At 41.6% G+C, this 24462-nt stretch overlaps 1 protein-coding gene across 2 annotated transcripts; it reads left to right on the plus strand.

The window, feature by feature from the left end:
* The first annotated feature begins 1833 nt into the window (after positions 1-1833).
* Positions 1834-22843, plus strand: MOGAT1 (monoacylglycerol O-acyltransferase 1). 2 transcript variants are annotated; one of them, XR_002808494.2, is made up of 7 exons: positions 1948-2155; positions 6558-6736; positions 7080-7284; positions 11495-11669; positions 12238-12437; positions 15989-16127; positions 21791-22843. XR_002808494.2 is itself a non-coding variant. In XM_001495469.5 (6 exons), the coding sequence occupies exons 1-6, from the start codon at positions 2062-2064 to the stop codon at positions 21943-21945; spliced, it is 1008 nt and encodes a 335-aa protein (XP_001495519.1). In that variant the 5' UTR covers positions 1834-2061; the 3' UTR covers positions 21946-22843. The 2 variants fall into 2 exon arrangements, 1 of the variants encoding a protein (XP_001495519.1); XM_001495469.5 differs by lacking the exon at positions 15989-16127 and having other exon boundaries at positions 1834-2155.
* The last annotated feature ends 1619 nt before the right edge of the window (positions 22844-24462 follow it).

A 24462-nucleotide genomic window follows, 5' to 3' on the forward strand; every position in this document is an offset into this window, starting at 1 on the left:
CTCAGAGACCACGTCTTAATTCACTTTTGTGTCATCAGCACCAAGGACAATGCCTGATGCAAAGCAGATGTCGATAAATCTGTGTTCCATGTTAGATTCAACTGATGAAAGGATGACTCTCCTCTCTAGGTTTTAGACAAAACTGTATTTGAGTCTTCTCTATTCTGCCAGCTGTGTGACTTTCAGCCTGGACTTCCTTAACCATAAAACTGGAACTAATTTTATTTGACGGGTTTGCTGTAGGATGCCTCAGGCTTGTGAAGGGTATTGCAAAATATCTTACATGGTGTATATTCAGTGTTCCCACCTAGAACTGAGGCAAAGTTCAGGGAAGAAATCTAAAAGGGAAGATGAAACTGACTCCTCAACTAGGGAAAAAAACCCCCAAATTTTTGCATACAAAAAGTCACAAATAACTCCCTAAACTACCCAGTCTCAGGATTCATTTTTATCCAACTTTCTATTAAAACATTGAAGGAAATAGGGGCACGGTAGGTGGTAGGGAGTCCACTCTGTTGTTTTTCCCTATTTCAAATCCTTCCAGCAATGACTTGACAGCCACATGCCACTTAGAGTTGTTCAACTCTACAGCAAGGAATATTTATAGGGAAAATATAATGGGTGCTCACAAGGATTAGGCACTATTTAGAATCCATCCATCTATTTAACACATCATAATTGAAACCCTTCAGTGGCAAGTCTTAGGGTAAAGACTTGAACCCTACACAAATTGAACCCTTAACTTGAACCCCTAAATGGCCTGCAAGGATCTGGCCCTTGGCCATTATTATTATTATTATTTTTTTTTTTTGAGGGAGATTAGGCCTGACCTAACATCTGCTGCCAATCCTCCTCCTTTTGCTGAGGAAGACTAGCCCTGAGCTAACATTAGTGCCCATCTTCCTCTGCTGTATGTGTGGGATGCCTACCACAGCATGGCTTGCCAAGGAGTGCACAGGTGCACATCCAGGATCCAAACCGGCCAACCCTGGGCCACTGAAGCAGAACGTGCATACTTAACCACTGGGCCACCAGGCTGGCCCCTTGGCCACCATTTTCACCTCCTCTCACCCCAATCTCCTCCTTGTTCTGACCTGCCAGGATACTGGTCTTATTTGAGTTTCAGCCACAGGACCTTTGTATATGTGCTTCCTTTTGCCTGGGTGACTCCCTCAGTTAACCAGATTCATTGTTATAGCTCAGGTCAAGGGCTCTTCTTCCGAGACTTCCTTGACCCTACAGTTTAAGTCCTAGAACCTTCTCCCAGTCATTCATAGTAAGGTTTCACTTTGCAATTATACACACAACCGTGTGCTTATTTTGCTTATGTCTGTCTCCCCCGCCCCATCATTTATACTCTCTGAGAGCAGAATCCATGAAGGACTTGATCACTGACCGTATTCCCTGTGCCCAGGCTGGGTTTCCGGCACGTGGCAGGTACTCAATAAACGTCTGTTGAATGAATGAATAAATGAAAGGTTCCCGGGACACGTGTAGGGATGTGAGGACACAAGAGTGAGGAGGTCAATCTCCCCCGCCCCAGATTTTGGGGGTGGTGTGGCGGGCACAGACCAACGAGCCGATGAGTACCCTGCTCCCAGAGAAGCTGAGTCCCGCGCCTCCCTCCAGGCGATTCCTGGGACTAACCCTTCCCCAGCTGCAGAGAGTTCGGAAGAAGGGGTGGGTTTAAGGGCGGATGCTGAAGCCGAGCGCACGCACGATGATCGATCCGCTAAAGAAGGGTCAGATCCCAGTGGAGACCCCAGGTCCTGGGCAGGGCGGCAGGAGCCCACGCTGCTGAGCCACCAGCTGACCCCTCTCGCTGTCCCTTGTGCCCAACGCGGCGCGCTCTCGCCAGCGAACGCGCCCCAGGCGCTCGGGACCAGGCGCGCGTGATTGGCAGCCCCAACCTCCGCCCGGGCGGGCCCTCCCACCCAAGGCGTACTTCAGTCCCCGCCCACTCCCGGGCCGCCACCTCCTCCTGGTCCCCGTAGCCGGCGTTGCGGCGCAGCGAGGTTCCAGGCGGCCCCAGGTCGGCGCGATCCTCGCCCGAACGGAGACATGAAGATCGAATTCGCGCCGCTCAACATCCCGCTGGCGCGGCGGCTGCAGACGGCGGCGGTGCTGCAGTGGGTGCTCACCTTCCTGCTGCTCGGTAAGGACCTCGCGCGCCCCTGGCTGAGCAAGATCCAGGCAGAACAGCACGGGGCAGGGGGCTCCTTCTCCCTGCTCCCGGATAGTCCTTGTCCAAGGACGCGCTTAGAGCCTCCAGCCCTTCTTCCCTTGTAAGCCAGAGCTGGCAGGTCCAAGAGAGCGTTCTTGGCACTCTCCTCTTTGGCTGCTCTCCCTACATGAACCTCGTAGCCAACGACAATTTGCCAACTTTATTTTCCCCTGTGCTATTTTTTTTTAATTGAGGTGTACCCTCCCTACAATAAAAGGCACAGATTGTAAGTTTTGGCAAATGTAACCACCACCCCATCGAGCTGGAGAACTTTGCACTTTATCCCCCTCAAAATGTGGGAAACTCGTTTCTTGAATTGGCAACTCATAAATGGAAAAACAATTCCCAAGCATTTAAAAGCTGATTCCTTCCTCTCCCCACCCTCATGACACGCAGCTGTTAGCTTTTCCAGGTTGAAGGTCTTGCAGAGCCAGAAAGGTACCTTGCAGCACAGAAGACTGCACCAAACGTTGGGTTGAGTGGCCTCTGTCTAAATAATTCGAACCAAGGGTGTGTTCTGGCGGGTTCCCAAATTAAGACCGTGGAGAAACGTACCTGAGGCGGTCACTAGGTGGGCCTGGGGGCTTGCCTGAGCGCTTTTTTTTTCTTCTGGATGTTTGTTCTGCTCTTGGAGTAAATGGAGGATGGTATGAGAGGAGAGAGAAATTAGTGGGAACTTAAACTCCTCTGAAGGCTAAAATCATCTGTGTGCTGTAAGATCATGGGTTGTGCACTGATGAGGCTGCAATAATAATAACAGTAATAAACTCATTGCACTTTAGACGTTGGCACTTTTGAAATGGTTTTACTTTTTCTTTTAAGGTATGCTTTTTTTTGCTTTTTTGGTGAGGAAGATTGGTAGTAAGCCAACATCTGTTGCTAATCTGCCTCTTTCTTTTTTTTCCTCCCGAAAGCCCCAGTACACAGTTGTATATCCTAGTTGTAAGTCATTCTAGTTCTTCTATGTGGGATGCTACCACAGCATGGCTTGATGAGCAATGTGTAGGTCTGCACCCAAGATCCGAACTGGCCAAACCCAGGCCACCAAATCAGAGCACACGAACTTAATCACTCAGCTGGCCCCCGGTTTTAGATTTCGAATGCCTAGATCAGTGGTTCTCAACGTTGGCTGCACATTAGATAGAATCACTGGAGGAGCTCCTAAAAAATCTGATGCCCAGGCTCTGTCTCTAGAATTTCTATTTCATTTGTTACAAAACTGAGCCCTGCATCAGGATTATTGATTGATTGATTTTCTAAACAGAGGCTCCCAGCGACTCTACTGTGCAGCTGGGGTTTCCTGAAAAGGGAAATTTGAAACGTTAACTCATTAAGTGCTCACAGACCGAACTGTGAGACAGGGTTGATGACGTTACACTGCCTTTTGCTCTGGACCAAAGGGCCATCGAGATCATAACAGATACACTTGTGGGGGACTGTGTGCCAGGTACTCTTCTAAGCACCAGACGCTAATAACCTTGTAATCTTCACAACCACCCTGTGAGGTCAGGATTGTTCATTCCTGCACCCAGTGGACAGATGAGGGACCCACGAGATGAAGTAAATTCTTCAAGGTCACACGGCTAGTAGGAGGTAGAGGAGCTGGATGTAAGCCCAGGAATTCTACCCAAGAGTCCCTGTTTTAACCACTGTGCTGCCCGCGTTAGTGGCTTGAACTTGGACCCTGACCTTGCTGATCAATCGGCACACCTCTGATGGCCCACTGTCCTTTTTGTTTACATGGCGCTTGTCATTGCTTGTATTCATGTATGTCAGGGGTTAGTCGAGAAAGATCTGCATTGCATTCCTAGCACACAAGCTTGGTGAGGGAGCACCCAGCATGTGCGTGGTCCATGGAAGGTATGGATTGAATGACAGCCTCCACTGGGTCCCCCAGAAGGAAAGCCAGCTACCCCACGTGTCTCTACTCATATTAACCCTGTGAGGTAGGGGCTACCCCTGAACTCATTTTGCAGATGAGAGAAGTCAGAGGTGACGTAGATTGCTCAAGGTCACATGGCTCAAAGGCAGTGGTGGAGCCAAGGGTGTCCAGTGTGAGAGTGGACTAGTGACTTGGCCATGACCCTTGATTCCTAATTTGAATCAAACTACAGTGGCTCGACAGGCAATTCATTTAAATGCTTATATTGCGTGCATTTGACATTTGTGTTACATGAGCATATTGTTTTATATTATGTATTTTGGAAATTTTATTATGAAAAATTTTAAACATATGGAAATTAGAGAGAAGGATATGAACTCCCATATACTCATTACCTGGCTTTATAATAAACAATTTGCCATATTAGTTTTATCTGTTATTTTGTAAAAGTATTTTAAAACAAATCACATTATGATATTTTAATCCTGAATTCTTTAGTATGCATGTGTACATTAAGTATTTTTTACATAATCATACTACCATTGTCACATGTAGCATAATTAACAATAGTGCTTAAAAACACCTAAACCAGTTCATTCTCAGATTTCCTAAATTATGGCAAAAGTAGACTTTTATTGTTGGTTTCTTGGAACCGGGATCCAAACAAGACCCTCGAGGTACATTTAGTTTTTATGTGTCTTTTAATTCAGAACAGTGTCCCCCATTTGTTTTCTTGTCTACAAAGCCTTGAAGAAGCACGTTCTCTGTCCTGCAAGATGCCTCACCTTCTGGATTTATCTGATTGCTTCTTTGTGGTATTAACTTGTTCCTCTATCTCCTATATTTCTTCCAAGATGGAAAATGGGGACAGTCATGTGTACCTTGAGGGTTGTGAGGAGTAAAAGAGATTGGCTATGGAAGATGGTCACTGCTCAGTACCTATTCTCTCCCTTTCCTGCTCCATCATGGCTTACCTGATCTAGCTTGGAGCAGAGAATAAGGAGACCTACCTAAGTTTCTTGTAAATTTCTTTGCACATTTTAGTGAAATAAACAGAAAATTAACTAACACTGGTAAATTGTCAGCACTCAGACCTGGGTAGAAGGAAGCGGATGAAGCGAAAGAGAATGATCCTGGTAGGAACAAGGGCAGAGGACAGTCTTTTGGACTCCTGGGAACTTTGTTGGCAGTTCTAGAATGCAACAAAACCCCACAGCGGGGTGGAGAGCCCATGCTTCCTTAACCTTTCATGCACTCTTTAACCTTTAACCCACTCTGGAGAGAGCAAGTCAGTCCTCTGATGCTGTTCAGTTCTATACTGGGGTTAAATCTATACTGGGAAACACATCGAGTTATGTATTTCCAGAAATATAAATACGTGTTCTATTTTTGGCAAAAGTATATATATATCTATAAAACAATGATAGATCCAGGTGCTATTGCTCAGGTATCATGACGGATCATTTGTCGACAAAGCTCTTTTTCACGAGGTGGATAGGGAGTGGGTAGGAGTTTTGGAGGTTGAAGTCAGCACTGGATTAGAGGTCGCAGCCCAGAGTGGAAGAGAAAGGGGCAGGGGCGCTCTGTAAAGTGATAGTAATAGCTGGCACTTATTGAACACTACTGTGTGCCAGGCTTTATGTCTTCATGCTCCCCCCTTGGTTGTAGTTCTCCTTTTATAGGTATTTTTTACTATAATACATAGCACAGATATGAAAAGAAAATATCTAGCTTATCTTAATGTATTGCCTTAAGACAAACATTCTGGTCACTAGTCCCCAGGTCAAGTTTTATCAGTTCTTGCGTCATATAGTTTGAAGGTATTTCACGAGGTGCATGAACAATCAGGATTGCTCTGTCGTTATGAAATGTTGCAGGAAGTGACGTGAGCTGAGATGTTGAAGGTCGCTCCTGTGCCATTTCTATGTCTGGCAATAGAGTTCCTGAAAATGAAGTTTGTCACTGGGATGCACTTTCTATGTGGGCTGCTCAGTCAAGGGGAATACCTGTGGTAGGAATTCCTCTGCATCCCTCCTGTCAGGGCTGGTCCCTCCATGTGTCACGTCAGGGAGGGCTGTGGCTAAGAGTGGACTTTGAATTTAGACAGATAAACCATTTCCATTCTGTGTGGCTTGGGCAATTCACTTAATCTCTCTGAGCCTCCATTGTCTGTTGTATAAAAAGGATATTAAAAGGACTGTGTCTGCTTTGCATGAGGATTAAATAAAAATATTTTGGTAGAGTACACAGTACAATGCTTGGCATATGGTAAACATCCAATAAATGTTAAATAATCCTATACCGTCGCTTGTTCTATCAGCTCGCTTGAACTGAGGGTCAGTTTAACACACTTTATATGGATTAAATCTCCCTACCATGGGTCAGTGATCGTGCAGCACACGAGCAGGTGCTAACTGACCCTGATTCCTGAGGTTCTTCCCTTTCTTACAGCACAGGTGTGCACTGGAATCTTCGTGATACTGATCATACGTAACTATTGGTTCCTCTACATTCCTTATTTGACGTGGTTGTACTTTGACCGGCGTACCCCAGAGCAAGGAGGCAGGAGATCCAACTGGGTCAGAAACTGGACCGTTTGGAGGTACTTTAAGGACTATTTTCCGATTCACGTGAGTAGAATTGTTTTATATAGTATTATTTTGAGTTTTAGATGAATGAAAATTTTTCATCACATATAGTTCAAACTTTTCCCTTTTTAGAGGGAGAAAGCCTGCAATTCAGCCCACGTTACTCAATGGACTCTAAGCTAAATTGACATAATTTAGAAGGCTATGTGAAAGCTATTTCCTGGACTCAGGAAATAATTTGGGAACAGTTCTAACACAGGGAACTAAGACAAATCATATTCTCCATTTCCTCTTGATATAAGAACTAATCACGGGTCCTTTGGTTTCTTATTGGAAATTGATGAGGGAACATTTTCTTCTGTATCTCAATATAAATGTGCTGTAGGTCCTCAAAACTTGGGATTTGAATCCAAGTCACAACTACATATTCGGGTTTCACCCCCATGGAGTGCTTGTTGCTGGAGCCTTTGGAAACTTTTGTACCAATTATTCAGACTTCAAGGAGCTGTTTCCCGGCTGTACTGCATATGTTCACTTGCTCCCGTTTTGGTTCTGGTGTCCTTTCTTCCGAGAATATGTGCTGAGCTTTGGTAAGTGAAGGCAGATCACTATTTCTACAACGTTCTAGGGTGGCAGGACCACACAGAATGTTCCCTCCCAAACCCAGTGGGATTTACAGTTTCTTAGAGTAAAACCTTTTGTCTTTATCCCCATCTGTTACTCCACTCCATCTGCTCTTTTGCACCCTAAGTTCCCGGAAGGCTCACACTGTGTCTTTTTTTCTGTTCCACTCTAAGTGTCTAGCGTAGTCCCTGGAATACAGGAATGTTCGATAGTTGTGCATTTAATGAAAGAGTGAATCGGTGAATGTATTTTCTGTATCCAGAAGTGGAAGAGAGAATCATGGATCAAATGAGTATAAATTGCACCTCTGGAGAGGTGTTTTGCATGCGTTTATGAATATTAGAGATGGAAAATGTCCTCCAATGTGTCTTAAAGTAATGGCAGCATATAAACTAATCATACTCGATCTGCTATCTTTTTCTTCCTTGATGAAACATAACTTGGCTGAGAAATAAGACTCTATTCTACTCTGCTACTCTGAACTGGTGGGAGACTCTTTGGTTAGTGAACCCATAATTCTACCAATTCTGAGAATGAAATTCAGCTGAAATGCTGTAAAGATACCATATGAATGTGTACAGAAGCTTGTGTTAATAGCTCTCACTTCAACTTAAGAGGCTCAATTTGTTTGGTTTTCCAGCTTGACCAACTTAGTGACTAACCATGAACTATAATAACTTATAAAGTGCCGTATGTTTATGATCGTTGTGTAGGTTAATTGTTGTTGTCTTTGCATTCTTGGAGATAAAGAAAAGTAGATTGTCTCTTTCTGAAAAATTCTAATTTCACAATCAGTAAGTGGCATATACAGAAATAGAGTTCTCTGTGGTCTTCCAGGTTTTCATTACTGCCTGTTAATTTCTCAAGCCTCGGTTGTCATCATATACCTGGTAGGAAATCACTAAACATCAAAAGACCAGCATCTGTGGCTGGGTTTTCGGGTTCTGTTTATGAACCTTTACCCAGAAAGCCCTGGGTGCTTCGTCCAGTCTGGGCTGTCACTGCATGTGGCCTCTAGGGGGCCCACTAAGAGAAGAAGAGAAGTTTGGGGAACTACCAAAGAGGAGAAGAATCCTTCCCTTCCTTGTTTTGCAGACATTGGGTTAGAGTTTTATAAAAGGAAGAAAATTAAAGGGAGACAAAAAAAAAAAAAACCTCATAGAAATATATTTACAGTATACTGTTTGCTGATCAAGGTGTAGCCACAGGTGAATTTGAATAGTGTAATTGAGAGCAGATGTGGCAAATTCATGGCACAAGAGATGTAGGTACACCCATCTCCATGGCTATGTCAGAGAGAGATAATCAACCTTAGAGTCTTTCTCCCTATGGTACCCCCACAGCCACTGCCATTTACTAGAGTTGGCATTTAAGTTGAAACCTGTCTGCCATCACTGGTAATGACATCATGAGATCTTTTCCTAAAAACTAAATATAAATATCCAAACTTATAGCCAGTGGAGGTTTGAGCTATCCTTGTCTCTTAAGTTTAGAGAGTTCTCAATCCTTCCAGAACCAGCTTCCTAGGACAGCCCCTGGCCCAAGGCTGCCCTTCTACTCTGTGACTGCATGGTGGCTGCCTCTCTGGGTATGAAAGACAGCCAGACATGTGCTCAGACCTCATGTAGTAAGGACCCAATAGGGTTTCACCTTTGCTGACAGGTGTCTGCTTTGCTCTCACCTGCTAGATTTCTGTGGCCATAAGTCCCAACTCCAAACCATTCCTCTTGGCCCATTTTGGTGAATCTATACTGAGCAGACTCTGTTTCAAGGCTCATGCTCCCTTCTGTCCACCCATTAAGGCCATGTGCATAGCAGAGATCAGATCATAATAGCCTGATATATACTTTACTTTTTATCTCATAGGTAAGCCATGGGGTACTTGTGAGGCAGTGAGGAGGAACCTGAATGGATTTTGTGTGTTAGAAAGATCATTCAGGCAGCAGTTTAGAAATAGGTTGGAGTGAGGTGAGCCTGAAGACTGTGATGATGGAAGGGACCTATTGCAGTGATCAAGCGAGAGGGATAAGGGCCAGACTAGCACAGTGACTGATGGTGGAAATACTGAAGAGGGGATTGATATGGAACGTAGTTGATAGAGTCAACAAGACTTAGTGATTGATTCAGCCTCATGAAGGCAGCCACTGTGTATTATCATCATATCGTCAGAGTCTAGCACAGCATCTTGCCTGTAGCAGGTTCTCAATAAGTGCTTTTGAATAAACAAGTGAGTGATGAGTCAACGTGGTGGCTAAGGAGAGGGGAATGCAAATGAGACTTGGCTTCTGTCTTGAGTGACTGGATAGCTGATGGTCCCATTCACCTTGGTAGGTGATGTTGGAAGAGGAACAACTTTGAGGAAGAAGGTAATGCATTGGATTTGGAAGTATGGAGTTTGAGGTGTCTTGGAGCTGTTGAGGTAGAGATGTTCGTTGGGCGATTGAAGATGTAGGCCCAGAGCCTCAGGAGGAAGATCTCCCAGGAGATGGATTTGGGAGAACTCAGCACACCTAAGAGGTAGTTGAGTCCAAGTGTGTAGATAAGATTAGACGATATTAGAGTCAATGAAGGAGCCTGTGTTAGTCAGTTCGGGCTGCTCTAACAGAATACCGTAGACTGGGTTGCTTAAACAAAAGAAATTTATTTCTCGCAGTTCTGGAGGCTAGAAGTCCAAGATCAGGGCACTGGCGGAGCTGGTGTCTGGTGATGGCCAACTTCTTGGTTTGCAGACGGCCATCTTCTTGTTGTACCTTCACATGCTGGAGAGAGAGAGAACCCTAGCTCTCTTTCTCTTCTTCTAAGAATGCTAGTCCCATCTTGGGGGCTTCATTCTCAAGACCTAATTACCTCCCAAAGGCTCTACTCCCTAATACCATCCTACTGGGGGTTAGAGTTTCAACATGTGAATTTTGGAGGATACAAACATGCAGTTCTTATTAGAACCTTACGTCACAGCAGCACTTAAGGATGGCCTGAAGAAAGGGAGCCTAGAGAGGAAGCTGGAACGTGGCCAGAGGAGAGGCAGGGGTCTGGAAATCCAAGAGGCCCTCTTTCCAGTGGAAGTAATGGCGCCAGGCCTCACTCAGGGCACGCAGAGGGGAATGGCTACACCTTGAACTCAGTGGAAGTTGAGACCCATCAAGGCTCAGGTTGTCTGTCCTCTTCCCCACTGCCCTCTACCTCTTCTCTTAAGAGAGTGGGTGGTCATTCAGCATCCTGTCTCAATTTTATATTCCCCTGGTAATAGGAACCCACAGTAAAATGAGCATATAATTTTCCTTTAAGAGATGAGGTATGCTGTGACTTTTTAAGGCCTTTCTAGCACATTCTTTTATGACTGAAAAAATAGATCAAACCAAGAATGGAAGGAAACAGTAAGACATTTAAAAGCGATTGTCTCTGAAATATGCGTCGTGAGGGGGTGTGTGTTTTCATTTCCTCCAAGAGTTCCTAGTATGTCCCTCCAAGAGTAGATAGGTATTTAAAACCTGAAAAGGAGTCTTTACAGTTATTTTCATGTGCAAAAGCCTTTTACAAAGACTGAACAATTATGTAACTATTTTAAGAAACAATTTACCAAAATCAGACTAGACATTTTGGAACCACGTAGAGATCTGGCAAGTGATCCCAGGTTGTTTCTCAAATGTCTGAATTTTTTAAACCATTTACATTATAAATCCACATTTGGGAAGCAAGAAGCCATATAGAATATTTGAAAACAGGCCGTTTTGGGTTCAGAAGATCCAGTGCAACCTCCTAGAGGATATACTTTGTAGTTTTGAGCAAGGATTTGCCAGGATAATGATTAAGGCCACCATGAACAGCTATGCAGGTTGTGCACTGAACAACTCCAGGGGCATCTTTTACTTAGGATGCACTATAAATGAAGTCTGTAGAGTTGAGCAGTATACAACCTACCCAGACAAGTGGCAGACCTGGTAAGGATCAAGTGACATTTTAAAGATCTAACCCATCACCTGCCAAAATGTCAGATCTTATTAATGGAATACATTGCCAAAGATTTGGCTATGACGAAATTTGAAACCTGCAAGGTGCTCCAAATGTAAGCAATGTAGGAAATTTTGTTAAATGTTCACGGATGCCGTAGAATATTATAAAAATGTTTTAATTTTTTAAAAAGGATAATTAGTTACACCTTTTGTTTTATTCACGAAGGGGCAGTCTCAGTTTCTAAGAGAAGTGTGTCCCACGTGCTGAGCAAGGAGGGAGGTGGGAACATTTCAGTGATTATCCTTGGGGGCGCCAAAGAATCGCTGGATGCTCATCCTGGAAAATTCACTCTGTTCATCCGCCAGCGGAAAGGATTTGTTAAGCTGGCTTTGACCCATGGGTAAGTGGCTTCTCATTTCAGGTAACTGGGTCTGAAAAGTTAAGTCATTATTCAATGAACACGAAGAAGTAAAGTAATTTTTCTAGCCCTCGAACATAGACCTCTCCCTAATCAACCTTACCAAAAAGCAGAAGCAGATGTTCACGGAGAATGGAATATGACCCTCCCACTGAGGCAGCTCAGTGCCCTAGCTTCCAGCAAGTAAACTATGTCTTTATAAGCAAAGCAAAGCAAACAAAAAGACGTACAAAATTTTATAGGCACAGTGTAAACTTCCAGCCAAATGAATGAATGAACTATGGCCAAAACTGTAGGTGAAAAAGAAGCTCCCTGGAGCCTTCATTTTCTGTAGAATAGAATTCTACAAATTCCTAGGCTGCTAAGGACCTCTCCCGAAGATGTCAAGTGTGAGTCAGTTTCAATGGACGGAGCAGAAAGGTAGCGGGGTATAGGGAGACTAGAATATTAAAGAATTGTTAGGAATCTGTTACACAAGTCAGCTGGACAGGATAAGGTATTTCAGTCCTTTTCATTAAAACTTCTTATTCTTCCCCTTGGTTATTTGCAGTGCCTCTTTAGTCCCTGTGTTTTCTTTTGGTGAAAATGAACTATTTAAGCAAGTTAGCAACCCTGAAGGCTCATGGCTTCGAACTGTGCAGGAGAAACTACAGAAGATCATGGGGTTTGCTCTACCATTGTTCCACGCCAGAGGGATTTTTCAGTACAGTTTTGGCATAGTGCCTTATAGGAAGCCTATCCACACTGTTGGTATGTACATTGGAGACTAAAAGCTTGTTAAAATGAGTAAAGGTATTATTCAGCTTTGAGCAATGTTTATTGTTATTGATTGTGGCGCTAATGCGAGGGAGTGGCTTCGAGTAAGAAGTTTGTAAAATAATAATCCTAGAGATGTTATTTGAGCTGCATTTATAGGATGCGTTTTATTTATGAAATGACTGTATTTTCCATTTGAATGGGAATTGATGACTTTCAAGAATACTGCTATTGAACGACAGGTAGAATCCAGCTTTAGAAATAAAGTTTCTAAATAATACTCTAGGATGAATCGGTTTCTCTGTCTTAGCAGATTATAACATAGTGATTCTTTGATGACCAAGCTACATCAGAGTCTATTAATATATGCAGATTTCTCTAGAACAGGTGTCTTTATCATGTTTAACTCACATCGACATCAGTTTCTAGAGCAAAAGCATTTTTTCTTTTGACGACTAGCTATATTTGTATGTATTCTAATATAGGCTGATTTTATTTTTAGAAGTTGCATGTTTGGGGGAATTGAGATAAGGGAGGAGGGTGACAGACCATATTGATAAAAGGACTGAAGAGTAAAATAACTAGCTCCTCAAGGCCAAAAAGGGATGGAGAGCTGAAAAGGAGAAAGTGCTGAGTCAGGTGCTTAGCAGAATTAATCAAAACTGTATACTTGATATGAAACTGGAAGTACCTTTCACTGTGGGGCGCCATTAAATGAAATTAAAAAGTTTTTGAGATCCGTTTCATTAGAATGAGATTTTACTCTTGTCAGTTTATAAGAGCTTCGCATTTTACGTGCAATCACATGACATTATTTTTAAATACCATATTTAACTCACATGGAATGTTAACAGGCTGTTGATTAGTTAGTGTAATAGGAACACTGAGATAAGTTTAAGTGTTTGGTGAGATAAGCTGGTTACGTTTTGTGGGATAATATTAATTAGTCATTTTTGATCCCTTCTGTGCAAGGTACTGTGGGTGGTATTTTGGGGGATTCAGGAAAGCTGAGGAACTAAAAGTTTAATTAGGTGGAACTCATATGCACCATGAAATAAGTTGTAGATATTGAAAGCAAGTGTATTTTGTTGAGTTAAATGATAACAGTTATCGCTTGGTTGGGTTAAACTTTATTTTTTTGAGTCAAGTGGTTTGTCATTTCATCTAGCCTGATTACACCTCTACTGACAAGTAATTAATTGGTCAAGGGTCAAATGAAAGTGACCGAATCTGAATTCATTGTAAAGACCAGAAAACTACAGCCCCGGTTTTCATTCGTGCCTGTTCAATGCACTTCCCTTAAAGATTCAGAAAAAGGGAGAGTTGCTTCAGTCCATCCCTCCACTTACCCCTCCAATGATTACATGAGAAACACCCTTTCTAGTCTCTAGCATCCTCAGTATCCTGCTATCATCTGAAGCCTTTTGAAACCCAAGCTAAGAATATGAACATTTCATAAAGACTCAGCTGCCAAGATCTTATGGTGGTTGAGTGGGAGTCAGATGATTGAGAGCAGCCTGCTGTGTGTGAACCAGACCCTCAGGCGATGTATATTTAAAGACTTATTTACTTGAAATAAATGCAAGTCAGCGATAGGATATTTATAATTCCATAAACAAAAGCAAAGCTGTGTATCAATCAAATACAACAGATAATGAAACCATATGATAATGAAACAGTGATCTAAGTTACTATGTTCGTTTCCATTTTAAATCGATGCCCTTCAAACCCAGAGTTGTTTCTTTGTTGACTCCCTGACACACCCCAGGCAGAATTCAGGCAGCATCCAGAGTGGCAAGGTATTTTGTCGCTCCTCTGTTCCCCCTGCTACTTAATTCAGAGGTTGTTAACTCTCCCTTGCATCACAAGAACTCACTAAATATTAGTTGAATTCATCCTAAATCATCACTTCATCTATAATCTTCTCACTCACAGGGGTCCAGAGATGCTCAGATTCTCCGTCCTGTAGTTTCCACACACGTCTTTTGGACCCCACTTCATCAGCAACTTCAACCAGAGTGTTCATTTCAGTGTATGTGATTCTTTCTAACACTGTAGTGCTTTTGTCTGTTAATGGCCTGTTAATTAAATCCCTTTAAAAATGTGTTCTCACTAAATTCAAAGTGCCATTGTCAGGCCAGAGTTACCCCTTCTGCATATTTCTCACACAAAACCTTGCTAAACCATCAGGTTTCTCTGCATCCTCCATCAAAACCCTCTTTCCTCTTTGCTGAGGGTCATTTTCAATGGACGTAATTTATAAAGAATCTACCATCTATTTTCTTTCCACATTTCACAAATGGTGTGTAGTTTACATATTTTATGAATGTTATTATCACTTTGTCAAAGCGCAATAGTAAAATGTTCACATATGTTGTGTTTCATTATATAATAATGGAGAGAAACTGATTTAAATAGCACATGCATCCTGACAACCAGGAGAGAAAATGAGGATAAGTTTAGACTTTAAGAACAATGTGTGTTGGGGCCGGCTCCGTGGCACAGCGGTTAAGTGCGCACGTTCTGCTTCGGCAGCCCAGGGTTCACCAGTTCGGATCCCGGGTGTGGACATGGCACCGCTTGGCAAACCATGCTGTGGCAGGTGTCCCACAGATAAAGTAGAGGAAGATGGGCACGGATGTTAGCTCAGGGCCAGTCTTTCTCAGAAAAAAAGAGAAGGATTGGCAGCGGATGGTAGCTCAGGTCTCATCTTCCTCAAAAAAAAAAAAAAGAACAATGTATAATAAAGAATCACAGTTCCTCAGAAGAACATTGCATTACAGAGTTCCAGGAGGGGTTTTCCCTTATAATTCTCACAGAGCAGGAACTCAAGACACGCTTGTGAATGAACAAATTAGTCTTTAGTTAGGCCTGTCTGGTTGCAAGTCTTAAGTTTTCAAAACTCAAACAAGTACACATTAAAATTTTTAAGATCAATTAATATTCAGTTCTAATAGTCGAGCCGTTACGGGTGGTGTGACTGGAAATTGTTTGGACAAGAAAGCAAGATACAAGGGACACTTGTTATTTAAAAGAGGATATTTCATATATCAGAGTATGTGTTGATTTTAATTTTTAAAATTTTATGTTGAAGAAGTCAAATCTTAGAAAAGTTTCATGAGTAGTAAGATGAACTCCTGTGTGCTTTTTTTCTCCTGGACTCACCAGTTGTTAACATTTTCCTAGTTTCTCTCTCTCTAATGGTATAATAAATACACTTTCTACTATTCTTATCACTGAGCTGTTTGAGTCAGTACAGACATCATGACCCTTTGCTCCTGTTACGTTTCTGTATCTCCTACGGACAAGATTATTCTCTTCCAACTGTGAGTATAATTCAAGAAGTGGAATATTGATAAAGTACTATTAACTAGTGTACAGTCTATTCAAATTTTACCAATCGCCACAATAATTTCGTTGTGAGCTGTGATTTTTTAGGGGGGATATTATTTCCCTAAGCAGGATCATACGTTACTTTTAATTTTCACATCTCTTTTGCCTACTTTAAACAGGAATGGTTTTTCAACTTTTTTTTTATCTTTAAGGCGTGAGCAGTTTTGAAGAGTAGAGCTCACTTGTTTTGTACAATGTTCTTCAACTTGGGTTGGTGTGTTTCATCATGCTTATATTCCGGTTATGCATATTTGACAAGAATCCCACAGAAATGGCATTGCGTCCTCCTCGGTACGTCACATCAGGAGACACTTGATGTCAGTTGTCTTATGTTGGTGATATTAAACTTTGATCATTTGGGTAACGTGTTTGCTGGGTTTCTCTACTGTAAAGATAAATTTATAGATTTATCTTATGTAAACCTAAAGATTTTCTCCCCTTCTTTATTAACAAGCAACCTGGTGGTAGTGTTACATAGAGACTGTGATTATCCTATTCTCCATCCAACTTTACTTGATGGTTTTAATTTCCATTGATAATTCTTGCCTGAATCAATTATTACAGTCGTGGCCGCAAACTGATGATTTTCTAACTCTAGCATCCCTTCTGTATTAATTAGTTAGCATTCGTCATAGAGAAGAACTCTCTCTCCCCCTTGGTGTTAGATTATTTGAATTTCGGCTACCTGGACATGCTCCTCAGCTGTGTTTGCATGTGACACAGCAAGGGCTCCAACCCCATCTTTTCTAGCCTCCAGACTTCCACGGACTTTCAGTTAACTCATGAGCCTGTCTTCTGATTATGGATGTGATAGAAGTGTTTATTTCAGTTTGATTCTTACGGCAACACTGAAAAAATATAAACAGTGCCATTAAGAAATTGGTTCTTTCCATCTGTAGGCCCAACACGATGGCTACGGCCTATGCTCAGGTACCAGCTGTATGCAGAAATCAATATGGACATTAAGAACGTATTTATTCTGCATCAGCCAAAGGTACCAAAGGAAGTGGTGTAGATTTGAGGTCTGGCTTGGGGTGATTTTGAATGTTTCATTTATCTTCTCTGAGCCTCAGATTTTACAATTTACAGAGAAGACTATAATAATCGTCCCATCTTCTCTCTGGGTTATTCCGGGCATTACAGTGAGAAAGTCCCTGTAAACCCCAGGTGCCAGGTGAGTGTGGGTTGGTATACCGAGCAGAAGCCTTCCTGGCCAGATTGTTGAGAGCTACCAAATGTGTTTTGATTTTCCTTTGTAAGTATTCTTGCAAAATGTTAATCTGAATCAAATCATGAGGAAATAGTCAGACAAACGCAGATTGTGGGACATTATACAAAATGACTGGGCTGGACTCATCAAAAATATCAGTGTCTTAAAAGACAAAAAGGAGGGAGGGCTCAAAGATATACAGCAGCTGTCACGGACTGGGGAGGAGACAACTATAAAGGATATCATGGAGACGACTGATCAAGTGAGAATGTGGATTACGTACAAAATAATATCGTGTGGAGGTTAAATTCCTTGGATATGATAATGGTGGTGTTGTAAAGGACAGTGTTCTTGTTCTTAGTATACAAGCTGAAATATTTAAGGATGGGAACACGATCAAATTATTGACATGTACAACTTACTTTCAAATTGTTCTACAAAAATAAAAACAATAATACGTATGTATACAGTCTTTTGTCACCTAACAATGAGGATGTGTTCCGAGAAATGTGTCCTTAGGTGATTTTGTTATGCAAGCATCAGAGAGTGCACTTACACAAACCTAGATGGTATAGCCTACCACACACCTAGGCTGGATGGTGCTGATCTTATGGGACCACCCTTGTATACGTGGTACGTCTTTGACCAAAATGTTATGTGGCACGTGGCTGTTCATGTTGTATGTGTGTGCAAAATGTTAAAAATTGGTGAGTCTAGAGGAAGGGTATGCAAGTGTTTATTGCATTATTTTTCCTGTAGGTTTGAATTTTTTTTTAATAACAAAAGAAAGGGAAGGGAATGTACTTTATTTAAATAAAATCGCATTGAATGCACTTGAGGACAAAAGTAGTCCATTATATTTCAAGTTATTATTCTATCCTGATGGGAAAAAGCAGGCTAAGGGATTCTCTGAAATAGAAAGGAAGGCAAGGGAACATAAATTAAGTTCTAATTGTAAAGTAAGGATTAAAAGAGATAATAATATTAAAAAGGTTAGAATGGTGCCCAGTATGACGTATTACATGCTCAGTAAGCGTTCATGAGTATGTGTGTGTGCGTATGCATACATATACATACTTAGACACACACTTACCTTGGCCATCTTTTGAGCCTCCACCATAAGCCAGAGGTTGCACTTGAACCCAGGTTTCATCGGGCACCCACGTTTTGCCTCTTCACAACCCTACTCTGCCACACAGCCCCCTGCCTGTTCTTTCTCTAGTGTACAGCTACATAGCATCTAAAGAAAGAGTAGTTCCTGCGTGAGACCATTAAAGAGAGAAACAACTGTGGAATTTTCACAATTCCAGAAAAATAGAACAAAGATTTCTTACTGTGAAAGATCTACTCTTTGCCTCAAGGAGAAGAAAATAATGCCCATTTCCAAACTCTTCCCCAGCTGTAGGTGCAGTGGCTCATGAAGCTGCTCCTTCTTCAACTTAGGGAAATACAACACAGCATCATAGAAATCAGAGCAAGACTGCTGGGTGAGACAGCAAATGCATAACTAATCTTCAATTTTGGATGGAATTGGAAAATGCAACAAATGAGCGTGCCAGCTATAAAAAGCACTGAAACATACACAATAGCTGTGATTCCTAACTTTGCCACAATAGATGTGGGCTGATTTTTCGAGGACAAGGAGTTCTATTTCCAAGAGCAGCCTGATGCAGCTGTTTTTTCTTTTGTGTTGTAAAGAGAGAGTTATCCAGCAGTTTGCGACTTAGTCTTATGTTGAAAACATCGTTTTCTCCTCCTTAGTGGTAAAAATCTCCTTTTTGTGGCGAGAATGAATTCTGGTCTTCTAGGGCACAAGGGACTCTCCTCAGATTTGCCAAGTTTTGTTTTGTTATCTCCGTCTTTATCCCTAAAAAGCAATTGAGAAAATCTTCTTACTCTCTAATCCCATTTGGGGTTAGTTTAGTAAGGAGGGGCAGGAGTTTTGGGTGTAAATCTTAATTTCCTCTGTTTTTCTGTGTAACTTAGGAACTTTCAGCAGGTCAGTTCTCTGCACGTAAATAAGAAAGGCAAGGGTGATTACGTCTGTCTCACACTTTAAGGGGAAAAGTCTTATGATGATAAATTCAATATATATGGCTATGTTTGAGCTCTCTGGAAGAACTCTCTGAAATATGGTAAAAACTGTTTAGCAAGAAAAGAACAGGATTGAAATTAACTGTAGGATAGCTCATAAGAAATAAGACTCAATAATTCAGAATTCACCGGTCCTCGTTAAAGTCAGCTGGGAACAGCACATTTAATCTTAGATCACTGTGTCTCTTTATAAGTCCCCGCTCCCACCCCAATAGTTGCACTTGACCTCTCTCCTTGGGATAATTTCAGTAAGAAACAGAAGCTATTTCTATCAAACCATGAATTTGCTCGTAGTTTGGAATGAAGATTCTCAAGATGCATGGAGATTTCTCAGTTTTTTCCTCAAACAATAAAATTCAGAGCTGAAAGGAACCTTCAAGATCATCATTTCACTCTTTTATCCTACACATGTGAAAATTAAGGCCAGGCAGGAAGTTCCTCACTAGCTCAGTGTACTTGCTGGTGAGCTAGCACCAGATCTGGTCTAGCCTGGGGCTGTTTGTGCTACACCAGCTCCACTTCCGCCCCGTCACCACGTTAGCCTCTCCCAATCCATATTTCAAGCATGACTGACAGCGAGATGTTTATGTGTCCAGTTCTTTATGTTGAATTATAAAGGACTGACATCTCCTATGCAGGCGTACCTCGGAGGTATTGCAAGTTCTGTTCCAGACCACCGCAATAAAGCGAATATTGCAATAAAGCGAGTCACACAAATTTTGGGGTTTCCCAGTGCATATAAAAATTATGTTTACGCTCTACCGTAGTCTATTACATGTGCCATAGCATTATGTCTAAAAAGATAATGCACGTACCTTAAGTAAAACATACTTCCTTGCTAACTGTCATCTGAACCTTCGGTGAGTCGTAATCTTTTTGCTGGTGGAGGGTGTTGTAAAAAAACGCAGTATCTGTGAAACGTAAGAAAGCAAACAGTGAAATGAGGTATGCCTGTATGTAAGTGTGACATCCAGGCTATCAAAGAAAACTGTACATGAGCTTCTTGAGGCTGTATCTGGTTAAAAACTTAGAAATTTGTGACTATTAATATTGCAGTAAGGATATGTGTGTGTGCATTTGGAGATACATTATATATATATATATATATATATCTCCTTATTATATAATACATTATATTGTATGTGCATGTGTGTGTATCAATTCCCTTCTCTGTGCCCCCGCTCCTCCCATACTGATATCATTTATCCCTTCCTTCTTTCTCTGTGACGACATTTACTTGGTTTTCTCTTAACTAACCACCTTGTTACTGACATGCATTCTAGCCGTGGATGTAGAATGACGCGACCTAGGGTAGGCCAGAGGGAATCTCCTCCCGTCCGACTTCCAGTCTGTTACCTACGGCCCGGCTTGGCCTCGTGCCCAAGCTAATCAAAGGTGATACACAGAAGCAGTTTGCTGCCCAGGGGATCCTTGAACATCCTGTCCATTTTCAGCCCTTGGCATCAGTAGCAGCATGGGACCAACAGAGGGCGCAGTGAATAACGGAGGCTCCAGGAGAGCGGACCCCGAAGCCACGTGTATCTGTATTGTGTAAAATATTGGTGATGTAAACGCTCTTTAAAATATGTATATAAGTTACCAGGCTTTAAAAAATTAATTAGTTCATTTTTTATTATACAGGTAAAACTCAAATACGTTCTCATTGTAGAAAATGCATACAATACAGATAAAGCGAAAGTTCCCTGCCCTTTGCCTCCCGCCCGCTAGGTACCGGTTATCAGTCTGTCTTTCCAGACGTGTAATACACTAAAAGCTTATAATACACCTAGAAATGTAAATACTTTTTCATTAATGGGGTCATAGTGTATTATTTTACAACTTTTTTCCCACTTAATACTTTTTAGATAGCTGTGTCTGTGTGTGTGTACACAAATACATTCATTTTTTTGAGGTATAATTGACGTATCACTTTATATCAGTTTCAGGTGTACAACATAACGATTTGATATTCATATATATTGTGAAATGATCCCCACAACCAGTCTAGTTAACATTCCTCACCACATAGTTACAAAAATATTATTTCATTTTTTTAAAAAATTGCCTAGGATTCCATTGAATGAATGTTCTGTGATTTATTTAATAATTTTTCTATTTGGACTTTTCATTGGAGGCTTTTCCACTGTTACAGACAGTGGAATATTTGTAATTACATGTGTTTTCTAGTATAGACTCTTAGCTGTAAAGGTATATCTTTTTTAAATTGTTTAGGATGACATTAAAAACAACAGAGGATTGATAGCTTATGATTGAAGGTTTCCCAGGCAGTCACAATAGGGCACTGTGGACCGGCTGTCAGCTGTCCGGGAGGGAGAATGCTGGTGACGTGCACACAAAGCCATGTCCTCTTCCCTCACAGCCGCAGCCAGCACAGAGGTTCACTTGACTCAGAGTCAAAACCACCAGGGTCCTGACAATCCAGCATCTGCTGAGAAGGAAAGTTCTTTATTTGTTATCAAAGGGGATGGTGTGACCACTGGAGGCAGCCAGTAAAATGAAAAAGGGATTGGAGCCAGCCGGCCTGACGGCTTCTGATTGGCATATCTTTCCAGGGCTGGCCATTCGAGGCAGGAGTCGGCGGTGGAGTGGTTTTGGTTCCTTATGCATGATGTGTTCTCTGTTTTTGCAGTTGGCCGCCCAATTCCTGTTCAGCAGACTCTGCACCCGACTCCAGAGCAGATTGAGGAGTTGCATAAGACCTATATGGAGGAGCTAAGGAAATTATTTGAGGAGCATAAAGGGAAGTTTGGTGTTCCGGAGCACAAAACTCTCATTTTTAAATAACTATCCTCTTAGAAGGCATAAAGGAAGAAAAGAAAACATCCCAGTGAGAGAATAAATATTTTAAATAAGTTTATTTTTTTCTTTGACTATGGAATCAAATTTGCAACTGAAGAGATTTATTTATGGTGACAGATGCTGATGTTTCTCTGTGGTGAATAAAGATACAGTCTGTGGCTGTAGGATCAGGTAGGAAATGACAATAAGCCTTTTAATAATTTTCCTCGTTTAGAAAGTTGAAATCATTTTACAAGTTAAGAAACGGCTTAGAATTATTCATGTCCTCAAAAAAATGACAGTTTTGAAGAATAATTAGGTCCTTTTAACTAAACATCACAATAATTTAAGGTGGCAGTTTCACTAAGTATGACAGATGTTGCTTAGCACAACTGGAACATTTAGGAGACAGTGTGTAAAATAATTTGCCATACAGAGCTAGAAGAGATCATTTCTTTTCTTTTCTGCTTGAACAGACCATTTGTTAATAAATCATGTTACTTTTAAGACTTTGATAATTTGCTCCTTTAGGTCATGTCAACCAATGCATTTTTATACAATAGTGCAGAACTTTTATGCAGGTTTTGAAATAGGATGAATCTATTATGTGGAAACCCACATGGATTAGAGCAGGTCTCCTCATTTCTGGTCGTGCTTAGAAACAGTCATCCTGGGGCCAGCCCCGTGGTTGAGTGGTTAAGTCCACGTGCTCTGCTGCAGGCTCCCAGTGTTTCGTCGGTTTGACTCCTGGGCGCGGACATGGCACCACTCATCAAGCCACGCTGAGGCGGCGTCCCACAAGCCACAACTAGAAGGACCCACAATTAAGAATATACAACTATGTACCGGGGGGCTTTGGGGAGAAAAAGGAAAAAAATGAAATCTTAAAAAAAAAAAAAAGAAACAGTCATCCTTGTCATTTGCTTAGAAATAGGTTCATTTGCTGTTAGACAAGGAAGTCTTTTGGAAGACCTGCTTTAGCACGTGTTTTAGGACATTGAAATTCCAAAAGGTTTTCACGGTAACAGAAATGGTTTTAATTTTCTTCCCAAATGGCCTCTTTATGTAAGACGAGCTAGGAAAGAAAGGCGCTCTCTGATGAGATGTCTCCAGTGCAGTTGACTCACATTGTGTGAGTGTCATCTGAACCAGAGTGGCAGGTCCGTGGGGCTGGGAGCCTTGTTTTTCCTCCTCACTGGTGTGTCCCTAGTGGCTGGGTCGGCTCATGGCACTTAGTAGGCACAAAATGAGCACTTTTTAAATGAGTGTATTTAAAGATGAACATGAAACTTTGCTGTAAGGTGAAGAATTTTTTAAGCTGTATCATAAGATGAAACCTCTTATGAGACAAGACCCGCTTTCAGAAGCAGATAGTTTGCTCTGTCTGATTGTCCTGTGCCAGTAAGTGACAATCCTGTAGGCTGGTTGTAAGGAGCCAGTCAGAAGGAGGTTTCTGATAATTAGTCACTAAGTGTTAAGTAATTAGTAAGTCAGTCAAGTAAAAAGAATGTCTAGTTTCCAAGTCATCTCCGTTGCTAGATATTGCTTCTGTGTCTCCTCCCCTTTAGGTACTTGGGGCAACTTCATTGAGTTGCCTTCTAATTTATTGATAATCTATCTTCGGACCTGTGATTGTTAAACATTAAGCCCTGGGCCAGAGCCTGGGTTGGGTTCAGCAACATTAAACAAGATGGTAGCAGATAGTACCTTGAGTAACAAAGCATTTCACACATGAAAAAGCGAACCTTCTCAATTGTTCTGCATGAGGTTTTTGGCCAGCATCCCTGTGGCTTCACAGTGGTTGAAAGATCCAGGAGTCTATTGACCCATGGCCTTGAAATTAGATCCATTTTTTGTCCAAGCAGGGAATAGGACACAACGTATTTTAACAGATGCAGACACTTTGACTATAAATCCTTTTTGGTATTACTCAATACCAAAACAATGTAAAAGGAGCGCCACTGAAATAAAGTTATACCCCAGCTGATCAGGCGTCAGTGTTTTAGAATAAAGCTGTCATACCTGAATAACCACAATAACCAAAGGCCTTTAAGTTATTATAAAGCCCATGAATTTCCTTCCTTTGGAGAATTTTATTAAAAGCCCATGACACAGTCTGTTGCAATTTCACAAAGGTATGAATTTTAGTCTCATGCTTGGTAGTGAGGGAGCCATCTTGAACACCCAACCTCAGCTGTGTTGTCCAGTAAGAAGTTAAAGTCCATGTATAAGAAAGCAGAGGCACTAAAAACGAGAGGAGTTCTGCTCTGATGAATTTATCTAGAATTTTGCCATTGAAAAAAATCTAGACATCAGCAGTTTTAATTTGACGTACATAAAATCTTATTTTTAGATACGTATTAGGGAGTTGATCTCTTCCTTTCATAGGATCTCCAGAGGTTTAATCCAGCCATGCCAGAAGTCCTTTCGTAAACTCAAAGCATGGACGTAAGTTCCTTATAGTCCTACAGATTGCAAATGAATTTTTTGTCGTCAGTTTTTGCTACAACACAAATGTGGGCT

Source organism: Equus caballus, chromosome 6 (genome assembly GCF_041296265.1).
Source record: "Equus caballus isolate H_3958 breed thoroughbred chromosome 6, TB-T2T, whole genome shotgun sequence".
In the NCBI taxonomy this organism is placed as follows: Eukaryota; Metazoa; Chordata; class Mammalia; order Perissodactyla; family Equidae; genus Equus; species Equus caballus.

What these genes read in the sequence shown, in the direction of transcription:
- MOGAT1 (XM_001495469.5), top strand. Translation starts at nt 2,062, where the DNA reads ATGAAGATCGAATTCGCGCCGCTCAACATCCCGCTGGCGCGGCGGCTG. An exon ending in GCTCACCTTCCTGCTGCTCG is followed by an intron (nt 2,156 to 6,557) that starts GTAAGGACCTCG and finishes CCTTTCTTACAG; the next exon opens with CACAGGTGTGCACTGGAATC. An exon ending in GAAGCCTATCCACACTGTTG is followed by an intron (nt 12,438 to 21,790) that starts GTATGTACATTG and finishes CTGTTTTTGCAG; the next exon opens with TTGGCCGCCCAATTCCTGTT.